Here is a 20,208-nt window from a genome sequence, read left to right on the forward strand (position 1 = left end):
TGCTTTGTGTCCCTTCTGAAAGATCTCTGCAGGTGCTGGTTCAGTAAAGCAAAACTTCGACAATGCCCTTGCTTAAATTTAACTCCTTCAGGTGGACAGCAGACCAAGGGTTCTCAGAGACTTGGCAGAGCCTCTGTCCCTCCAGTCCAATTGCATTTCAGCTCAATTTGTGGCAAAATCCCTTCAGTGGCAGGCTTCTGTCACCCTTGATGGGAGGGGTGTGAGAATTTGAGAGTCACTTAAAGTAGTTTCTGTTCAGAATTAGGGAAATGCACTTGATTGGGATGATAAACTGTACACAGAAGCCTCCAGATAAATAGGGATCTACTCTGTTACCAATAAAGCAAATAAAAACACAATGGGCGAGATTTACCTCATGGATTTGAAAGCAGTCTTGCACTTCCAAGAGATTATTAATAACAAATGAACCTGTAAATCAATTATTTAAGTAGAACTTGTTGCCTTCAGACACCACTAGTTCAAATCTGTCCTACGGTGGCAGTGACCAAATATCCTTTATTGTCTGGAGGATCTTCAGTGCGTCTCTGAAATAAATTTCTTTGGTTTTTTTACAGTGCATATACTTATAATCAAAAATAAATATTAAGTGAGCACTGTACACTTTGTATTCTGTGTTGTAATTGAAATCAATATATTTGAAAATGTAGAAAACATATGTATTCTATTATTGTTTAACAGTGCGATTACTCGCGATTAATTTTTTTAATCGCTTTACAGCCCTATCATAAACACAATTCCTATTATATAACAGAGGTAGCATCGTTTTGTCAAACGACCACAAAGCTAGCCTTTTTCCAAGAAGGGCTGGTGCTGTTAACTTCTGGCAGCAGCAGCCCGTATATACTCAGCCAGAAATAATGAGCTCAGCTTTCTCATACACCAGCACAATCTCCTTGTGCATTGATTCTCAGAGTTGGAGCCAGTGCTTGGTGTGATTTACTGAAGTTCTCTGGCAAACAGAAATTCAGGAGGCCCTTAGGCCTTGCCAGAAGTTAAGATGCTCTAAACTGCAATTTTCCTTTGTTTTCCAGACAGAACATTAACACGATAGCAGTGGGTACTGATACCCGGGTTTCAGCAAAGGGACCAATTTAAAGGCAGTGGTTGAAATGCCTTGACACACCTCGGTTTCTCCTAGGATGTGACGCAGCCTAATAGAGACATACACTGAAGGCTGCAAATTGTCATCGATCCAACAGAAAATGCTTCTCGTGGGAGCTCATTGGCAGTGTGTCATCTCTATCATGAGGGATCCATCTTCCCTTTACAACCTGTCATGAAATTAGCTGCATGGGCACTGGTCACAGCGGAGACACTCAATCTCCTTCCTCCACTTTCATGCAGCCCCAAGACATTGTATTGTTAAACTGATTACAAGATCTTGGTTGTTAAACATATCCAATCCATCAAAGCCCAGGTCCAGTTTGTCCTCTCTCCACTCTAATCATGGAGTAGATACCTGTTTGCTTCTTGGATGATTAACTCCAGCGCAGGTCTGTAGAGTGTTACTAGGATTTATTGGTCTGGCTGCTAGTGAAGGAGGAGTGTTTCTTGAGTACACACCGCTGTGTCTCTGGAAGGTACTCCAGGGCTACAGGGAACCCACTTTGGAGAGAGGTAGAGGTAGGAGGAGATCGGCACAATTCATACAGCATGTACTTCCCGTTTAATCAGACAGATCAGGGTAGAGGTGGAGGCACGGCAAGGTGGGTAGCTAACACTGCACCACACAATTCAGTAAACTGTTTTTGAAAGCCAAGAGGTTCAACAGTCAGAATAAAGTGCATGCTACATTATCCTGCCTACTCCAAGGGGCATTGAAGTTGGTGGAAATGTCCCTCTATAGCACAGAAGGCCTACGCGGCAAGTGGAGAGCTGAAATAAGCGTTCCGTGCTAGCCCACTCCCAGCCGCTCAGGGAGAGGGCATTTGGAGGGTAGTTGGAGGTGTAGCCAGAGAGCACTACACTGTTATTATTTATCTATATTGCAATACTGCCTAGGAGCTCCTCTCATGAACTAGGGCCTACTGTGCTAGGCACTGAACAAACACAGAACAAAAAGACACTCCCTGTCCCAAAGAATTTATAATCTACTCTTCTCAGATTCTCAGGGACCATGGTAAGCAGACTTTAAATTAGAGGAGCCCCGAGGCTGCTCTAGCTTGCCTGGGCATCAGGCAGGCCTCTTGCAAAGCCCCAGAACACAGGAAGCACAGATGGTTTAACACCACCATTCCATCTTCCTCTCCATTCCTGGCCTAAGTGGAGGAATAGAATAACTGAGGGTTTATAACATGGCATCAGCCATAAAGACACCATATATTTTCCACGTATTTGTTCTATAAATAATGACATTTGTTGCACATATAGTATACATGAAAATATATATTTAAATACTGCAGATTGGCCAGTTTTTCTATTTGGAACAGATGCTATGAAGAGGCCTTCTAAATCTGGGACATAGAATATATACTGTATCTTACCCGGTGGAGTATTTTAAGTCCCGTTCTCATCAAAATACTCCCAAATTAAATGCATTAATGCCAACTGCATGACTCTCCTCAATATTTTTTATAACTTTATGCATGTTTCAAATCTATTTATTGAAATTACTTACATTCCTATTTTTAAACGTAATGGTACTTTACAAATATGCACACTGTTATATCTGTAAATTAAAACTGAACCTTGGTATGATGGCGCTTTACATGATTTGGAAACCAAACTGACTGAGTAAGTTTGTCCCATTACTGAGTAAGTTTGTCCCATTTTTTCCCAGCCATTATATGTTTTGGTTTCAGGGCCCGATCTCCCCAAAAAGGTGTCAATGCAAGCATTTTAGTTAGAGTAGGAGTAACATTTTAATTATGCATGGAGTGTAGACTACAGCATCACATTAACAGCAGCAACCCAATGACAAATAATTCAAACCAAATATATATGTCTGGTCTTGGTCCTGCCCTCTGGACCAAGTGATGCACCACCATCTAAGGCCTAATCCAAAGCTCAGTGAAGTCAATAGGAGTGTTTCCGTTGACTTCAATGGGTTTTGGATCAGATCCATGGCTTCTATTCCAAAACACATACTCACGGGCATCTCCTTTCTGAGATATGCAATGATGAGTGCTATCTAACAGGAGAAGATCAAGCTTAACCTGGGAACCCCGCACAACAAACAGTAGAGTTCCAGGAGAGGCTAAAGATGGGATCATCTCCATCTATGATCTCTGCAGGATTTTATCTAAGAGGCAGAAAAGGTGTCTCACAGTCCTGTTCCATTGGCCATTGCAGCTGGTGTTCTGGGTCATGCTCACACACCAAGATGAGTTCAGAGAAAATTCAGAGGTTCAGAGAATTTATATGGTAAGGCTGGGATCCCAAGCTCAGGGATAGAATTGCATAGAGATAGAAATACTATACTATACTTGCTCCGACACCTCTGATTCCTATTCACCCCCAATAGACATATGGGGTGGTTCATCACACTGCCTAACTGCACAACCAGGAACTGCAGTGGAAAGATCAATCCTGAACCATTCCCAAGGGGAACAGGCCAACGTTTGGCTATCAATCAGGTAGCCATATAGATCACTTTTGAAAACATTCCCCATTTTCCCTTAGGCAAAGTTGATGAAGTCAAACTCTCTTTTCATCCTCAAGGTGACTTCAAGGGTCTCCTTTTCTGAAATGAAACAAGCTTTGCCATTCTTGCTGTCCACAGGGTGGGGGAGATGCAGTAGCAGCTTCCTAGAAAACAGGAAATGGGATTTTTCAGTCCCAGCCCTAAGTAGGCATTAGAGAAGAGAATGCAAATTACTAGCGCCAGGCTAGTGTTTGCTATTCAGAAACCAGAATGTGATGGGCCACGTTAATTTAGTGTGAGGTGGTGGGACAGTGTGAGGTGGTGGGACTCACTGAACTACTGGGGATCTGCCCCACTGGGCCCTCAAATAATTCCAAATCTGGTTCTCTCTCAACATGCTCTTGGCTTTGTGCTCTGACAAAGATTTCCAGTGATGGATTGTCGGGCTTCTCACAGCTCTTGCTGCTGCATAGTGGTGCATTTTAGATGCAGAGTGAGAATAAGACACATCCCCAATGGTGTCACAGTGGTAAAAATCTGAATAATGCATACAGTCTGAACATGTGTTTGAAGAAAATGTAGCACAGGGAGCAGTAACCTAACTTCCCCAATGAAGGAAAAATACTAGGAGCATCCTGATTAAAGGCTTTGGCCACCCCAATGACACAAGAGACCTTGAACCCAGGGGATCTGGCTAGCCAAGAATTACTCCAAGCATGGGGGAATCCTTGGCTGACATAGAATCAGCACAGTTTCATGGCAGCTCTAAACTATGCTCTAAGTCATGTTGGGTCTATATCATGCCCCTCCTGGCCCTCTGCTGTAATAGGGGTCACTGGCAGAGGGGTGTAGTCTGAATTCCCTGTGCCCTAGCTGCTGGAATGGGCCACTGGGAGCTGGCATAGTTCAGAGCAGCCTAAAGCAGCTTTACAGTGGACTGACATAGAACCAGCCCCAGGACCAGATTGCTGCGCACAGTTCCTTTGTGCTCCCCCTCCTCAGCTGTGTCCAGCATTTGCAGTTAGGGAAGTGGATTGGACTGAAGAACTTGTGGATCTAAAGGCGGAGGAGGCCTGGAATTACTTCAAGTCAAAGTTGCAGACTATCAGAAGCCTACATCCCAAGAAAGGGAAAAAATTAATAGGCAGGAATTGTAGACCAAGCTGGATGAGCAAGCATCTCAGAGAGGTGATTATGAAAAAGTAGAAAGCCTACAAGGAGTGGAAGATGGGAGTGATCAGCAAGGAAAGCTACCTTATTGAGGTCAGAACATGTAGGGATAAAGTGAGAAAGGCCAAAAGCCATGTAGAGTTGGAGCTTGCAAAGGGAGTTAAAACCAATAGTAAAAGGTTCTATAGCCATATAAATAAGAAGAAAACAAAGAAAGAAGAAGTGGGACCACTAAACACTGAGGATGGAGTGAAGGTTAAGGATAATCTAGGCATGGCCCAATATCTAAACAAATACTTTGCCTCAGTCTTTAATGAGGCTAATGAGGAGCTTAAGGATAATGGTAGGATGACAAATGGGAATGAGGATATGGAGGTAGATATTACCACATCCGAGGTAGAAGCCAAACTTGAACAGCTTAATGGAACTAAATTGAGGGGCCCAGATAATCTTCATCCAAGAATATTAAAGGAACTGGCACATGAAATTGCAAGACCATTAGCAAGAATTTTTAATGAATCTATAAACTCAGGGGTTGTACCGTATAATTGGAGAATTGCTAACATAGTTCCTATTTTTAAGAAAGGAAAAATAAGTGATCTGGGTAACTACAGGCTTGTTAGTTTGACATCTGTAGTATGTAAGGTCTTGGAAAAAATTTTGAAGGAGAAAGTAGTTAAGGACATTGAGGTCAATGGTAATTGGGACAAAATACAACATGGTTTTACAAAAGGTAGATCGTGCCAAACCAACCCAATCTCCTTCTTTGAGAAGGTAACAGATTTCTTAGACAAAGAAAATGCAGTGGATTTAATTTACCTTGATTTCAGTAAGGCATTTGATATGGTTCCACATGGGGAATTATTAGCTAAATTGGAAAAGATGGGGATCAATATGAAAATTGAAAGATGGATAAGGAACTGGTTAAATGGGAGACTACAATGGGTCATACTGAAAGGTGAACTGTCAGGCCGGAGGGAGGTTACTAGTGGAGTTCCTCAGGGACTGGTTTTGGGACCAATCTTATTTAATCTTTTTATTACTGACCTTGGTACAAAAAGTGGGAATGTGCTAATAACGTTTGCGGATGACACAAAGCTGGGAGGTATTGCTAATACAGAGAAGGACTGGGATATCATACGGGAAGATCTGGATGACCTTGTAAACTGGAGTAATAGTAATAAGATGAAATTTAATAGTGAAAAGTGCAAGGTCATGCATTTAGGGATAACAAGAATTTTTGTTATAAGCTGGGGATGCATCAGTTGGAAGTAACAGAGGAGGAAAAGGACCTCGTAGTATTGGTTGATCACAAGGTGACTATGAGCCGCCAATTTGATACGGCTGTGAAAAAAGCTAATGCGGTCTTGGGATGCATCAGGCGAGATATTTCCAGTAGAGATAAGGAGGTGTTAGTACCGTTATACAAGGCACTGGTGAGACCTCATCTGGAATATTGTGTTCAATTCTGGTTCCCATGTTTAAGAAGGATGAATTCAAACTGGAACAGGTACAGAGAAGGGCTACTAGGATGATCTGAGGAATGGAAAACATGTCTTATGAAAGGAGACTCAAAGAGCTTGACTTGTTTAGACTAACCAAAAGAAGGCTGAGGGGAGATATGATTGCTCTCTATAAATATATCAGAGGGATAAATACCAGGGAGGGAGAGGAATTATTTAAGCTCAGTACCAATGTGTGGACACAAGAACAAATGGATATTAACTGGCCATCAGGAAGTTTAGACTTGAAATTAAATGAAGGTTTCTAACCATCAGAGGAGTGAAGTTCTGGAACAGCCTTCCAAGGGGAGCAGAGGGGGCAAGACTAAGCTTGATAAGTTTATGATGGGGATGGTATGATGGGATAGCCCAATTTTGGCAATTAACTGATCTTTGACTATTAGTGGTAAATATGCCCAATGGCCTGTGATGTGATGTTAGATGGGGTGGGATCTGAGTTATTACAGAGAATTCTTTCCTGGGTGTCTGGATGGTGAGTCTTGTCCACATGCTCAGGGTTTAGCTGATCGCCATATTTGGGGTCGGGAAGGAATTTTCCTCCAGGGCAGACTGGCAGAGGCCCTGGGGGTTTTACACCTTCCTCTGCAGTGTGGGGCACGGGTCACTTGCTGGAGGATTCTCTGCACCTTGAAGTCTTTAAACCACTATTTGAGGACTTCAATAGCTCAGACATAGGTTAGGATTTTGATACAGGAGTGGGTGGGTGAGATTCTGTTGCCTGCATTGTACTGGTTAGACTAGATGATCATAATGGTCCCTTCTGACCTTAAAGTCTATGATTCTATATAGGACCGAAAATCTTACTTTCTTTCATAGTGCAAGGAATTGCATCTACACTTGGGAAATCAACACTAGTTCAGATAGTGCCCCATACAGCCTTAAGATTTACTGAAAATTTCTTTATTTGCTGGACTCAGGACTTGCAATGTCTAGAAGCAAAGAAGATATGGCAAATCCCTGACTCAGCAAAGAAACTGGATCACAAGAGAAGCAGCATGTTGAGGTTTCCCTACATCTTCAGTGTATACTTAGAGTCTGATTTTGCAACTAGGAGTTTTTGCCTAGCCAGTAGTTGCTGGCTTAATATGCATCTCTCCTTCTTTTCGACTGGCATCACTTCCAAAGGCTAGTGTTGCATTTCAGAAGGGAAAATTTGGTGGCCACATTAATTTAGTGTGACCTTCCAGTATTCATAGGTCTTTTGCTTAAATTCATCCCTGGTATAACTATATTGACTTCAATGGCTCTGATCAGTGCTCAGAAGGCCCTATGGACTTTTGTTTCCAGTGTGGCAATTCCTATATTTTTAATGTTTAAAATAAAGTTTTTCTTTAGCATTTATCAAAATATGTGCTTTGAAGCTCTGTGTATTTGTGCATCAACTTCAAAATAAACACTGGGGCTGTTTGGATCTTTTCAATAAGGAAGAATATGAGCTGGGTGTATCTGTTCAACCTACTAATCATGGATACCCAAAACACTTAACCTGTGGGTGGAAGATAGAAAAAACATCTGATTTCTGTATATAAAGGTTACGCAAAGCTTGAAATGCTTTTGGAAGGATATGAAGCTGGCCCTTTATGTGGTATTATATAGTTAGCCTATTAGGGACAACCTTCTTCTGGCCGTAATCCAGATCACACCTCTTGGATCCACTTGCAGATGGCCCTCCATCTTTGTGTGTGCACAGCTGTATGCATGTACACGTGGCATTTGTGGCCAAATAACCAAGTAGACATTCAGAACCGTAAGCCCAGTTTTAGAGGACTACAATTTTGGCCCATAGGGTTTGCTGTTTTAAGGCTATCCTTGTCAGAGAAGGATTATAGAGGTCTCCAGAGAGGTTAATCTTAGGGGCCTTGTAGCAGGGTGCTGGTGCAAAAGCACCTAATTAGCCCCTGCCCAGTCAGCTCCAATCAGGGGAAGCAGATTGGGGCTGATGGAAAAGGCCTGATGCTGGCCTGAGGATTGGCAACACCTGCTGGTCTGACAAGCCAAGAGCTATAAAGGCTGGGAGGGAGCCAAAAGGTGGGGGGCAGCCAGGGAGCAGTCAGTCAGGGAGGGAGCTGGAGGCCTCTTTGCTGAAGGCTGACTCTGCCTGTAAAGGAGGTGACTAATCCTGCAAGACTTGTATAGATAGACACTGGTGGTGGGAAGACCTTATATAAATAAAGACACACGTGTTTCACAACCCTGAAGCCTCTCTGAGCCTTATTGGGGGCAGCAAGCGGGCCCCAGGAAGAGGGGTGGGATGTGGAACCCTGTTACAGGCCTGTAGTGAGGTGGTTGCCCTGCTCTGACCTTGAAGGGGTTAAAACCGCCCTTGGAAAGGGCTGCCCTGGGGAGCCAATCATGGGTGGGCTTGAGGCAGCCAATCAGGGCCTGGCTGGGCCAGTATAAGAACGGCTCCTGGGGAGAAGGCAGACAGTCTTTCCCTAGTATTGGAGAGAGATTGACCTAGTTGCCTGAAGGAGCAAAGGGTATCATTGACAGAGCAGTGCTGGGGAGCTGAGGCCCGGTGACCTCCCAGGCTGTGGCCTGTCAGGAAGGCCTAGAGAGGTACTGGTCTTCAGGGAAAGGCAGTTGGTCCAAACCTCCCTTGCCAATGATGAGTGGCCATTACCCTGCAGTCTGCCCCAGTGAATGGGGGTTAGATGATGACTGGCAGTCATCACTGAGATGAGGTGGATGTAGAGGGTTGGGGGTTCCCCTAGGAGGGGAGACCCAGAGTGTGGGGATACTGTGGGGCAGAAACCTGAGGTAAAGGGGCACTGGGGTCTGGGAGGGACACGGGGGCCTTAAGGCAGGCAAGACTCTGGCCTGCAGAAGGCACTCTGGCCTGGACAAGAGCTAATTCTCAAGATGACCAGCAGGAGGTGCTGCACCAGTGAGTCTTGCTTCACTACAGGGCCCCAAACCCAGCCCATTATTAATCTAACAGATTTTTTCTTTGCAATTAAATAATCACATCTGCATCAACACCTTTGCATGCTGCTGATCATTCCCCCTGAAGCCTTTGTTAAATTCCATTAGAGAGAAAACTTATAACAATTCTGCTTCACTTACTTTTTTGGGGTTCGAAGGTCAAGAATCTTGTCCTGGATGTCAAGTGTAATGTCTGAGGACTTTGTATCTGGCAGTTTGATTTTAATCTGAAAAGACAGGTACAGGTAAGACAGAGGGGTGGGAGAGGTAATGGCAGGGGGATACACTGGAGACTGGGATGAGCTTTGCAGTACTATGGTCTATAGAAGATCAGAGCCAGCACTTTGCAGAGGTGATTTCTATCAGAAGAAAGATGAAGTAGTAATTTCTTTCAATGGTTTCATGAAGTCTGCAGATACCCCTACCCTTTACAGAAATCCATAGTTGAAAGCCTACGTGAAAGATCTTTTGCAGTCACTTAAAGCCCCATCTCTGGTAAAGGCCCGTAGCGCCTTGCACCAACTAGAATAAAATATACATGAATGTTGCAGATGAGGGAGGTCACTGATCCTATAATAAGGGGAGAGGCTCAGATACATGTGACTTTGAGGACTGTCACAATGTTGTAACATTCCACTACTTCACGCAGTGCCATGACCCACAGGGTTCATAGGAGCATCCACACTCCAACCCTCCAGCTGGCAGCCTGCTAACAGTAGCTTACCTAGGCTGCATGAAGTCCAGCCCTAGTATGAGGCTCTGCCCCTGAGCACTGACTGGTGAAGTCCCAGAGCAGCTGATTGGCCCAGTGGCCCTATTTAAGCCAGCAGCAGGAATGGGAAGTTGCCTGAACAACTGGGTTCCATCCTGCTCCTGCTCTTCTGGCACCCTAACCTGGCTTGACTCTTGGCAGCTGACTTGTGGTTGCTGATCTCCAGTTTGTATCCTGCTTCTGACCTCCCCGTAACCTGATGCAGCTGATTCCTGTCTCATGACTATGGCTCTGACTAATTGGTCTGCCACCCACAACCTGGCTGTGACAGTCTATTCATTAACTGCACTATTGCTTCAATCAGTTTATGCAAGTGTAAAAAAACCCCCAACCACACAGGGTCATAGGTAAGTGGGTGCAGCATCCAGTTGGACCTGCATCCACTTACACCAGGTCTGAACCTGGCCCATAGAACTGGGCAGGTTGTGTATTTTCTGAATATATCCAGCTCTCAAGGAGCTGATGACTACTCAGGTTAGTACAGGTCAGTGGCAATGGCAGATTCACTGAAATTTACTTAGCAGATCCTGCATAGTCCCAAAGACAGTAATAGAGCTGCTGTGTAGGTATGTGCTACATTGAAGGAGACAGTGAGGAAAGGGGAGGAAGCAACTGGAGATGTGGGTCATGCTCACCAGCATGTCCTCGCAACAGGCTGTGGACGGGTTCTTTCTGCTCATCCCCAGGAAGATGTCCTCCGCTCCTACCTGCTGCTTGAATAAAATCTCATACCTAGCAGAGACAAAACTGGTCATCAAACCCTGTATGAATCTCCATATTAAGAGAGGGCAGGAGAATAGTATAATATTGTTTCCTCTGGGAATATAGGTCCTTTTATCTCTGCTGGCACTCTTAGGATTCCCCATTTTCCTCCATTTTATATGCCCTTCAAAGGGACACCTGGCTTTGGACTCTATTCATAACCATCACTGTCTCTCATAGTTGGCAGGAGGGCTCATGATGAAGTCACCCTTCACTTGTCACCAGATGCTGGGCATGCTGCCTCAACAGCACAATCAGCCTTTGCAGGATCAGGGAATAAGACACTGGAGCTGGAAATTGAACCATGTGGATGTGATATTTATCTCCTAGACCTCCTAGATAGCCCCCTGGGGGGAAAATGTGAAAAGGGTGCAGTCAAGTAATTATTTTGCAAACAACTTCCTGTCTATCATTTTGACTCCTGGAGCCCAAAAATTATATAGCTTTCTCTGCTAATTTTAATGATATTCCATTTTACATACATTGATTTTTTTCTCTCCAAATCAGTCTGTCTAATTCAGAATGCAGCAAAATCTGGAATTCTATGTTCTCTTTCTGTTGGTCTTTAATAAATGAGGAAACACAACTTAAGATTGTATTTAGAACATGTGACACTCTTAGTAAATTGAGCAAAATAAATAGAGCAATTTCTCTAGACTGTTGAAAAGTTGTATGGAAAGAAGCACTTTTTTTTTCATCTCCAGCAGTCATGCATGCATGTAACACAATTCTAGTCTCTCAGTCAACATAAAATCTATCTAATAATAGCTCTAGATTTACCTTTCACAGCTTTTTCCATGCATTAATTTGACCTATTACAAAGATTTATACTCATTTTATCTGTGCTACACAGTACGTAATTGCTCAGGGCTAGAGAAAAGCCGCACCTCCTTCAGCAGAGACTGAATGGGTCCAGAGAGTTTGGTTCATATCAGCATTGGATAGATTTACCTTACCTTGACAGGATAATAAAAGTCATAGTTTTAAATAAAAATGTGCGCACAAGTGTATGTGGGTGCATAAGTGGAGGCTACACAAAGCGCTGTCAAAAATGTTCATTTTTAAGGTCTAATTTTAAAGGGAGAAACTCAGCCTAGTTCCTAGATCAGGCAACTGAGTGGCTAATTGTATTTATGCACAGAGAAAAGTGGAAATTCTGGGCCAGATCGTCAATCAGACATACACTGTGTAGCTCTGTTGACTTCAATTAAACTACCCCAATTTACACCAACTGAGGATCTGGCCCTCAGGGTGCAATATTTTGTGATGATAAATGTAAAGGCTGCCTTTTGGATTATCTGGCCCCTTGGAGCTAGAGAATTTTCCAGATCACGTCAGAGCACTTCACAACCTAAATTACGTGACAGCATCTACTTAAGAATGCTTTATTTGAGGTGAGGAAGGAAGAAGTCTATTACTATTTTTAGGCTGACCTCTTACAATCCATCTCTGACTGAATGCAATCCATTAGAAAAGTAACATTGACTGTAAAATACTCGTCGGACAGCAGGTATTTGCCTCTAAAGCACTTAATTCCCTGAAATATAAATCCAACCCCCCCTCCCATATAGTACAGCATTATCAAAAGAATGGAACTCGCACTTACTGTCACAAAAGCAGCAGGTACATTCAGTAATGTTGTATACAAACTTGGCATGTATGAAGGCAAATATATTCTGGCATTGGCCTCCTTTCCCTCCTAATCCTACTTTACACAAGCATCTGACACTGGGAATAATCTTATAACAGACTCCAAATTTCAGTAATGAGATTAGAAGGTCTCCACAGAAGAGATCAAAGTCATTTTTTAATTGTTGCTGCTTTGGAGGCAAAGCTCATCAGGATATGTCTACACTGCAACGTAAGCCTGGGCCCAAACCTAACCTCCCTTGCATCTACACTGCAATTGTGCTAATCCAGGGCCCCAGGACCCTGCAGGGCTGAAGGATCCAAGCTTGAGTTAAGCCAGGACCCAAGATCTGAGTGTAGACACAGCCCCACTTGACTCGGGTCCTGGGAGTCAGTATCCCACAATTCCATGGGACACTTTCATTAGGCCTTCCTATTCCAACAGTCTACAATCTACTCTATTGAAAACGGAAGCCACCCACACTTTGCAAACAGCAGCATCTTAGGTTAGTGTTAACCCATTCTGTTCAGATCACCGATCTGCAAGAATACTATCAGAGAGACTCCTGGGTTTGCAATGGAGAGCAAATCGATCAAGCATCAAGCCAAGATGCTTCCTGGTAATGTGCAGGATGGGCAGTAAAGTTTTCCCACACTGCACCATGGTTCTAGAGCTGGGGGAGTTGGGGGCATTAAGGACTCTGGCATATGGTTACTTTGACTTGGGTCTGTGCGCAGCAATGTGGATGCTAGAGCCCAAGGTTCAAGCACTGCTTAGAAAAGACTTAACATAGGGTTAAAATACAATGTAGATGCTCAAAGCCCAAGGTTCCCTAACGTGGGTCAGCTGACTCAAGTCCTACTAACCCTGGGCTTACATTGCAGTGAAATCTACCCCTAGTGTACATCCCTTCTGCCCTTCCATGACATAAGCTTTTCAGTAGTGTTTTGTTCTAAAAACAATATATATGCTACATAGAACATGCTTGTATTTCAGCTACACAAAACCCATGAACACAGTTTTAGCTCTGTTACACTTACTCTGGTTGTTCCCTTGGATCCCAGATATCATCAAACTCTGATCCTTCTGGCACCTCCTCTGTATTCCAGATATCTTTACTATTTCCAGACTTCACATCAGGGGTGACTAGGAGAGGGGGTAAAAGAGAGAATTTGATACTGTCAGCTTCTAGGTCTGTCTTTGTAGGGTTGCTGTGTTTAACCATGATGTGGTTGTGTGATACAAGGTATTTCAAGGTATTCCTAGTCTCCCTAGGATCTACCTGGCCACAATCTAAGTGGAGATTTAGAAAAGGAGGAGATTTTTTTATGTCCATAAACTTTACTCTCCTTTGCCCATCCTGTATGGAACAAGTCAGGGAACATTCTGCTCCACGTCACAAAACATCAGACTTTCCTCAAATTGGGATGGGTGAAATCTAAAGGGATTATGAGATACTGAGACATCTCCAAATAGGATTTTAAGTGAGCAGAAATGATTTGTAAAGTGATCCCCTTTCTCCTCTCATTTGTAAACATGACAATATATCACGGTCCTTTTCATAAATCATTGGGGGCATGCAAAACAAAGGTGATTATGTACACTGGGAAAAAGCATATAGGGAATATGGCAGGGATGGTATCTACCCCTGTTATTGAGGGGATGTGTCTTCCCTTCTGTGACGGGGCGGGACAGCCCCGCACTGGTACAGCAGGGGTTAACCCTTCTTTGCTAGCAGAGGAAGCCACGCCCAGGAAGCTCTGCTGGGCATGCTCCAACTGGCAGACCGGTATAAAAGCCTGCAGGTCTGCTCAGTCTGGGCTGACCACCGGGGGAGAAGGACGCAGACCGTCAGCTCCTGCGGGAGGTGAGCCAGTGAGCCTGGACTGGGACGTCAGCCGAGCAGAGGCCGTACCGGAGATCCCGGGGAGGGACGCCAGCCGGAGGGGACCTACGGGGGAACCGCTCCCACAACACCGACGTCCGGCTAGACAGGGTAGGAAGTGACCCAGGGGATTGTAGAGACTGACAGCCTTAAAGCTGCAGTACCGCTCGGCGTGTTGCGGGCGGATCCCCGCCGAGCGGGTGGCAAGGAGAGCTTGCCACAATCAGGGCCCTGGGTCGGGGCTCGGTGGAGAGGGCGGGCCCGAGTCCCCCTACCCCACCCCTTAATACCCCGCCCCGAAGGGGGCGTTTATGGACTCCGGCCGCTAGGCCGCGCTACCCCGCCCCGAAGGGGGCGTTTATGGACTCCGGCCGCTAGGCCGCGCTACCCCGCCCCGAAGGGGGCGTTTATGGACTCCGGCCGCTAGGCCGCCCTACCCCGCCCCGAAGGGGGCGTTTATGGACTCCGGCCGCTAGGCCGCCCTACCCCGCCCCGAAGGGGGCGTTTATGGACTCCGGCCGCTAGGCCGCCCTACCCCGCCCCGAAGGGGGCGTTTATGGACTCCGGCCGCTAGGCCGCCCTACCCCGCCCCGAAGGGGGCGTTTATGGACTCTGGCCGGTAGGCCGTAATACACCGGCTGCCAGTGGCAGACCGAAGGACAAGTGAGTGGCGCGGCGCTAGGCCCCCAGCCCGCCCCTGCCACAAGGGGGTGCTGGGGTGTCAGACCCGTCACAACTGGTACCTGACCAGGAACCTGAACGGGCCTGAGATAAGGCCACAGGACCCAATATGGACCCCGAGAAACTTTTGAAGTGGCTGCTGGAGAATCAGCAGCAGCAGATGGCGCAACAGCAGCAGCAGCAAACTCAGCTGCTCCAGCAGCTGGCGGCCCAGCAGCAGGCACAAGCCGCACAGCGACAGGAACAGCAGCAGCAGCTGATCCGGGAGCTGACAACCCAGCAACAGGCGAACCAGGAGCGGCTGGTTCAACAGATGGCGGCACTAATCGGCCCGGCACCGAGTACGCCTCTAGGGGCCGTCAGGGGCAACCCCGGCGAGGGTCTCGGGGGATTACCCGTGCGCCTAGCTAAGATGGGGCCGGGGGATGACCCCGAGGCCTTCCTCGTGACCTTTGAACGAGTCGCGACCGCCATACAGTGGCCCCTCACTCATTGGGCCACGATACTGGCACCCTACCTGACGGGCCCAGCTCAAGCGGCGTACCGGAACTTGGACCCCCAAGACGCACTGGACTACACGAAGGTCAAGGCCACCATCTTGGACGAAGTTGGCGTCAGCCTGGAGACCTACCGCCAGCGACTCCGCCGGGAACGATACACGCCAGGGGCCAGGCCGCGGGCCGTGGCCCAGCGAATCCGAGACCTCTGTGTGGAGGTGGCTGGAGCCAGAAGGGTGGACGGGCATTCAAGTGGCCGAGATGGTAGCCTTAGAGCAGTTCCTGCAAGCCCTGCCTCCAGGAGGGAAGGAATGGGTGCAGCGACACCGCCCCAAGACCCTCGCGGACGCGATTTCCCTGATGGAGGACTACCAGGCAGCAGATGGGGCATTGAAGACCAACCCCCAGGCGGGAGAGCCCGGTGGACGGAGCCCAGGGCAGGCCCGGGGGCCACGTAAGGGGGACGGGGGAGACCCTCGACGGCATGTCCAACCCCCCGGAATACCAGTAACCCGGGGCCCTAGAGCGACACCCCGAGGAGATATCCCGCGACGACCGGAGGAGGCACCAGCAAGGCCAGGCAGCCCCCGCCACAACCCTATCGAGGAAGGGAGATGGGACCGCTGCTACGAGTGCGGTCAGGTAGGGCACTTCAGGAGGGAGTGCCCGTATATGGATTGCAATTATGGGCAGGTGTTGACGGCGGGTCACCGGGCCCGGGCTTGGGAGCCGGGGAAAATTGTTCTGCCGGTGAAGGTGGATGGGACGTCCGCCTGGGCCTTAGTTGACTCCGGGTGTAGCCAGACGGTTATTCGGGAGGGGCTGATTAAGCCCACCGGCCCCGCCGGGGCCCCCATCCGGCTACAGTGCATCCACGGGGATGTGAAGCCTTACCCCACTGTCTGGGTACAGCTAGAGGCGGCCCAACACCGGGCACGGTGTCTAGTGGGGGTGGCTCCTAAGTTGGCTTACCCTGTGGTCTTAGGGCGTGACTGGCCGGGCTTCACAAACCTCTTGAGGGAAGGGGCTACGCCGCCAGGGAGGAGAACTGGGAAACGGGCTAGACGACCGGGATTTTTAGGCCAGCCAACGGCCGAGGACCCCCTAGAGGGGCCCTCGGGGAGCTCCGGGAGAGGGGTAAGGAGCCAAGTCCCCACCGAAGCGCCGACAACAGAGGACCCGGGCTGGCTAGAGGTGGACACCGACTTCCTCGAGGAGGATACCACTCTCAGCCGGGCTTGGGAACAGGCGACTAGCCCACCAGGGGAGGAAGACCCACCCCACCGCCAGCCACAAGGGCCCCGATTTGAGATCCATCGGGACTTACTCTATCGGGTGGTACCAGAACCACAGACAAAAGGAAGAGCTACGCCAGCTGTTGGTCCCGCGGCGCGGTCGGTTCCGACGGGACTTGCTCCGTCTGGCACATTCGGTGCCGTGGGCCGGACACCTAGGCAGGGAGAAGACGTTGCAAAGGGTGGCCCAGAGGTTCTTTTGGCCGGGCATCCATGCGGAGGTACGAGATTATTGCGCCTCCTGCCCAGAATGCCAGAGAGCCGGTCCAAAAGGTGTACCAAGGGTCCCCCTCGTAACCCTTTTGCCAGTGGTGGGGGACGCCTTTGACCGGATAGGTCTGGATCTCGTGGGACCCCTGGAGAAGAGCGGCACAGGACATAAGTACATCATGGTGGTGGTCGATTATGCCACACGCTATCCCGAAGCGGTGCCACTGAGGTCCACCACAGCACCGGTCATTGCTAACGAACTATTGCAGATCTTCGCTCGGGTAGGTATCCCGAGGGAAATACTAACGGACCAAGGAACGAATGTGACCTCTAGATTGATGGCAGAGCTGTGCAGGCTGCTGAACATCCGGGCACTAAAGACCTCCGTCTACGACCCCCAGACGGATGGCTTGGTCGAGCGATTCAACGGCATTTTGAAGGCCATGCTGAGAAAGTTTGTAGAGGACGACCCACGGCACTGGGATAAACTACTCCCCGCACTCCTCTTCGCGGTGCGAGAGGTACCCCAGGCATCCACGGGGTTCTCCCCCTTTGAGCTCCTCTACGGGAAGAAGCCTAGGGGTATCCTCAATCTCCTAAGGGAAACCTGGGAAGAGCAGGAGACCCGTGTTCGAGGGTCGGTGCAGTATATCCTCCATCTGCGGGAACGCCTCCGGGAGCTGGGGACCTTGGCCCGCGAAAATCTGGTTAGAGCCCAGCAGACTCAGGAGGCTCAGTATAACAAGGGGGCCAAGGTGCGAACTTTCGAGCTGGGGGATCGGGTCCTCTTGCTGCTTCCTTCCTCAGAGTCCAAGCTGCTGGCCAAGTGGCAGGGCCCCTTTGAAGTGGTCAGGCGGATTGGGCCGGTCGACTATGAGGTACGGTTGTCCGGGCGAAAGAGGGATACCCAGGTCTACCACGTGAACCTCCTTAAGGCCTGGAGGGACCGAGAGGGCCTGCTGATAGCCCCATACCCACCAGAACCGGAGTTGGGGCCGCTGGTGGGAGAGCCCGAGACAGCCGGGACGGCGGACATAGGCCACGAGCTTACCCCACCCCAGTGGGACCAGGTAGAACGACTGGTGGCGGCGTTCCCTGTGGTTTTGTCGACGCGACCCGGACGAACCACGTTAGCAAACCATCACATTGCTACCGTTCCAGGGCACAAAGTGCGGGACACACATCGCCCGCTCCCCAGGAAGATGTGGGAGACAGTGAAGGAGGAGCTCGGGCTGATGCTAGCCTTAGGGGTGGTGGAAGAGTCGCGGAGTGAATGGCGGAGCCCCATAGTGTTGGTCCCCAAGCCAGACGGGACAGTCAGGTTTTGCATCGACTTCCGCAAGGTAAACGCAATTTCACGTTTTGACGCCTATCCCATGCCCCGGGTGGACGAGCTGCTGGAGCGGCTAGGAAAAGCCGAGTTCATCTCCACCCTGGACTTGACGAAGGGATATTGGCAGATCCCGTTGACACCGGCCTCACGAGAAAAGACAGCATTTCCAACGCCGTTCGGACTCTACCAATTTACTATGATGCCGTTCGGATTGCACGGGGCCGCGGCTACCTTCCAGCGACTCATGAACCAGGTGCTGAACGCACACAATGAATACGCCGCAGCGTACATCGATGACATTGTCATCTACAGTAGCACTTGGGAGGAACATCTGCAACACCTGACCGCAGTTCTACGGGCATTAGGCGAAGCCGGCCTCACCGCGAACCCGGCGAAATGTCACCTGGGCCAGAAGGAGGTGACTTACCTGGGCTACACGGTTGGCAGGGGAAAGATCTGTCCCCTCGTAGACAAGGTGGAAGCATTAAGGCCGTACCCTACGCCCACAACCAAGCGGCAAGTCCGGCAGTTCTTGGGGCTGGCCGGGTACTATCAGCGGTTTGTGCCTAACTTTGCCACACTCGCTGCCCCACTGACGGAGTTGACGCGCAGTACACAACCCCAGAAAGTATGCTGGACGGAAGGCTGCGAAAAGGCCTTTCGCGCCCTGAGCGAACAATTAACACGGGAACCGGTACTAGTTCAACCAGATTTTTCAAAACCCTTTATCCTACAGACGGATGCCTCGGAGGTGGGACTGGGGGCCGTACTGTCACAGGAGGTAGGGGAAGAAGAACACCCGGTCTTGTACCTTAGCCGCAAGCTGTTCCCCCGCGAAACCCGGTACTCCACCATAGAACGCGAGGCCTTGGCAGTGAAGTGGGCGGTCGAAGCACTAAGGTACTATCTATTAGGGAACCCCTTCTCCTTAGTGACTGACCACGCGCCCCTCCGATGGATCAATAGTATGAAGGAGACGAATAACCGGATCATGCGGTGGTACCTGTCCCTCCAACCCTACGCCTTCCGCGTGTCACATCGGCCAGGCAAGGCTCATGGGAACGCGGACTTCTTCTCCCACATCGGGGAGGAGGAGGGGGAGGCGGGAGTCCAGGGTCAGCCGGGCCCGACGGCTGTCTTAAGGGGGAGGGTGTGTGACGGGGCGGGACAGCCCCGCACTGGTACAGCAGGGGTTAACCCTTCTTTGCTAGCAGAGGAAGCCACGCCCAGGAAGCTCTGCTGGGCATGCTCCAACTGGCAGACCGGTATAAAAGCCTGCAGGTCTGCTCAGTCTGGGCTGACCACCGGGGGAGAAGGATGCAGACCGTCAGCTCCTGCGGGAGGTGAGCCAGTGAGCCTGGACTGGGACGTCAGCCGAGCAGAGGCCGTACCGGAGATCCCGGGGAGGGACGCTGGCCGGAGGGGACCTACGGGGGAACCGCTCCCACAACACCGACGTCCGGCTAGACAGGGTAGGAAGTGACCCAGGGGATTGTAGAGACTGACAGCCTTAAAGCTGCAGTACTGCTCGGCGTGTTGCGGGCGGATCCCCGCCGAGCGGGTGGCAAGGAGAGCTTGCCACAATCAGGGCCCTGGGTCGGGGCTCGGTGGAGAGGGCGGGCCCGAGTCCCCCTACCCCACCCCTTAATACCCCGCCCCGAAGGGGGCGTTTACGGACTCCGGCCGCTAGGCCGCCCTACCCCTCCCCGAAGGGGGCGTTTACGGACTCCGGCCGCTAGGCCGCCCTACCCCTCCCCGAAGGGGGCGTTTACGGACTCCGGCCGCTAGGCCGCCCTACCCCTCCCCGAAGGGGGCGTTTACGGACTCCGGCCGCTAGGCCGCCCTACCCTGCTGTAGCGGAGTGGCTATCCGCTCCCGCCTGGTGGGGCTTTAAAACAACCCTGGGAAGGGGCTTTGAGCT

General features: G+C 49.4%; 1 protein-coding gene across 2 annotated transcripts in view; it reads right to left on the reverse strand.

Annotated features, from left to right (window-relative positions):
• DNAAF6 (dynein axonemal assembly factor 6) overlaps positions 1–20,208 on the reverse strand; it is a 68,677-nt gene that overhangs the window by 40,778 nt on the left and 7,691 nt on the right. The window contains exons 4-7 of one of the 2 annotated variants that reach the window (XM_045031621.1): positions 13,427–13,532; positions 10,630–10,726; positions 9,364–9,449; positions 2,592–3,768 (exon numbers count right to left, since the gene is read on the reverse strand). In XM_045031621.1, coding sequence (XP_044887556.1) covers positions 3,639–3,768; positions 9,364–9,449; positions 10,630–10,726; positions 13,427–13,532 — 419 coding nt within the window. In that variant the 3' untranslated portion in view covers positions 2,592–3,638. Of the gene's footprint in view, positions 1–2,591; positions 3,769–9,363; positions 9,450–10,629; positions 10,727–13,426; positions 13,533–20,208 lie in introns of those variants that run through there. The other variant, XR_006582458.1, reaches the window with a different exon arrangement.

Source organism: Mauremys mutica, chromosome 9 (assembly GCF_020497125.1).
Source record: "Mauremys mutica isolate MM-2020 ecotype Southern chromosome 9, ASM2049712v1, whole genome shotgun sequence".
NCBI classification, from domain to species: domain Eukaryota; kingdom Metazoa; phylum Chordata; order Testudines; family Geoemydidae; genus Mauremys; species Mauremys mutica.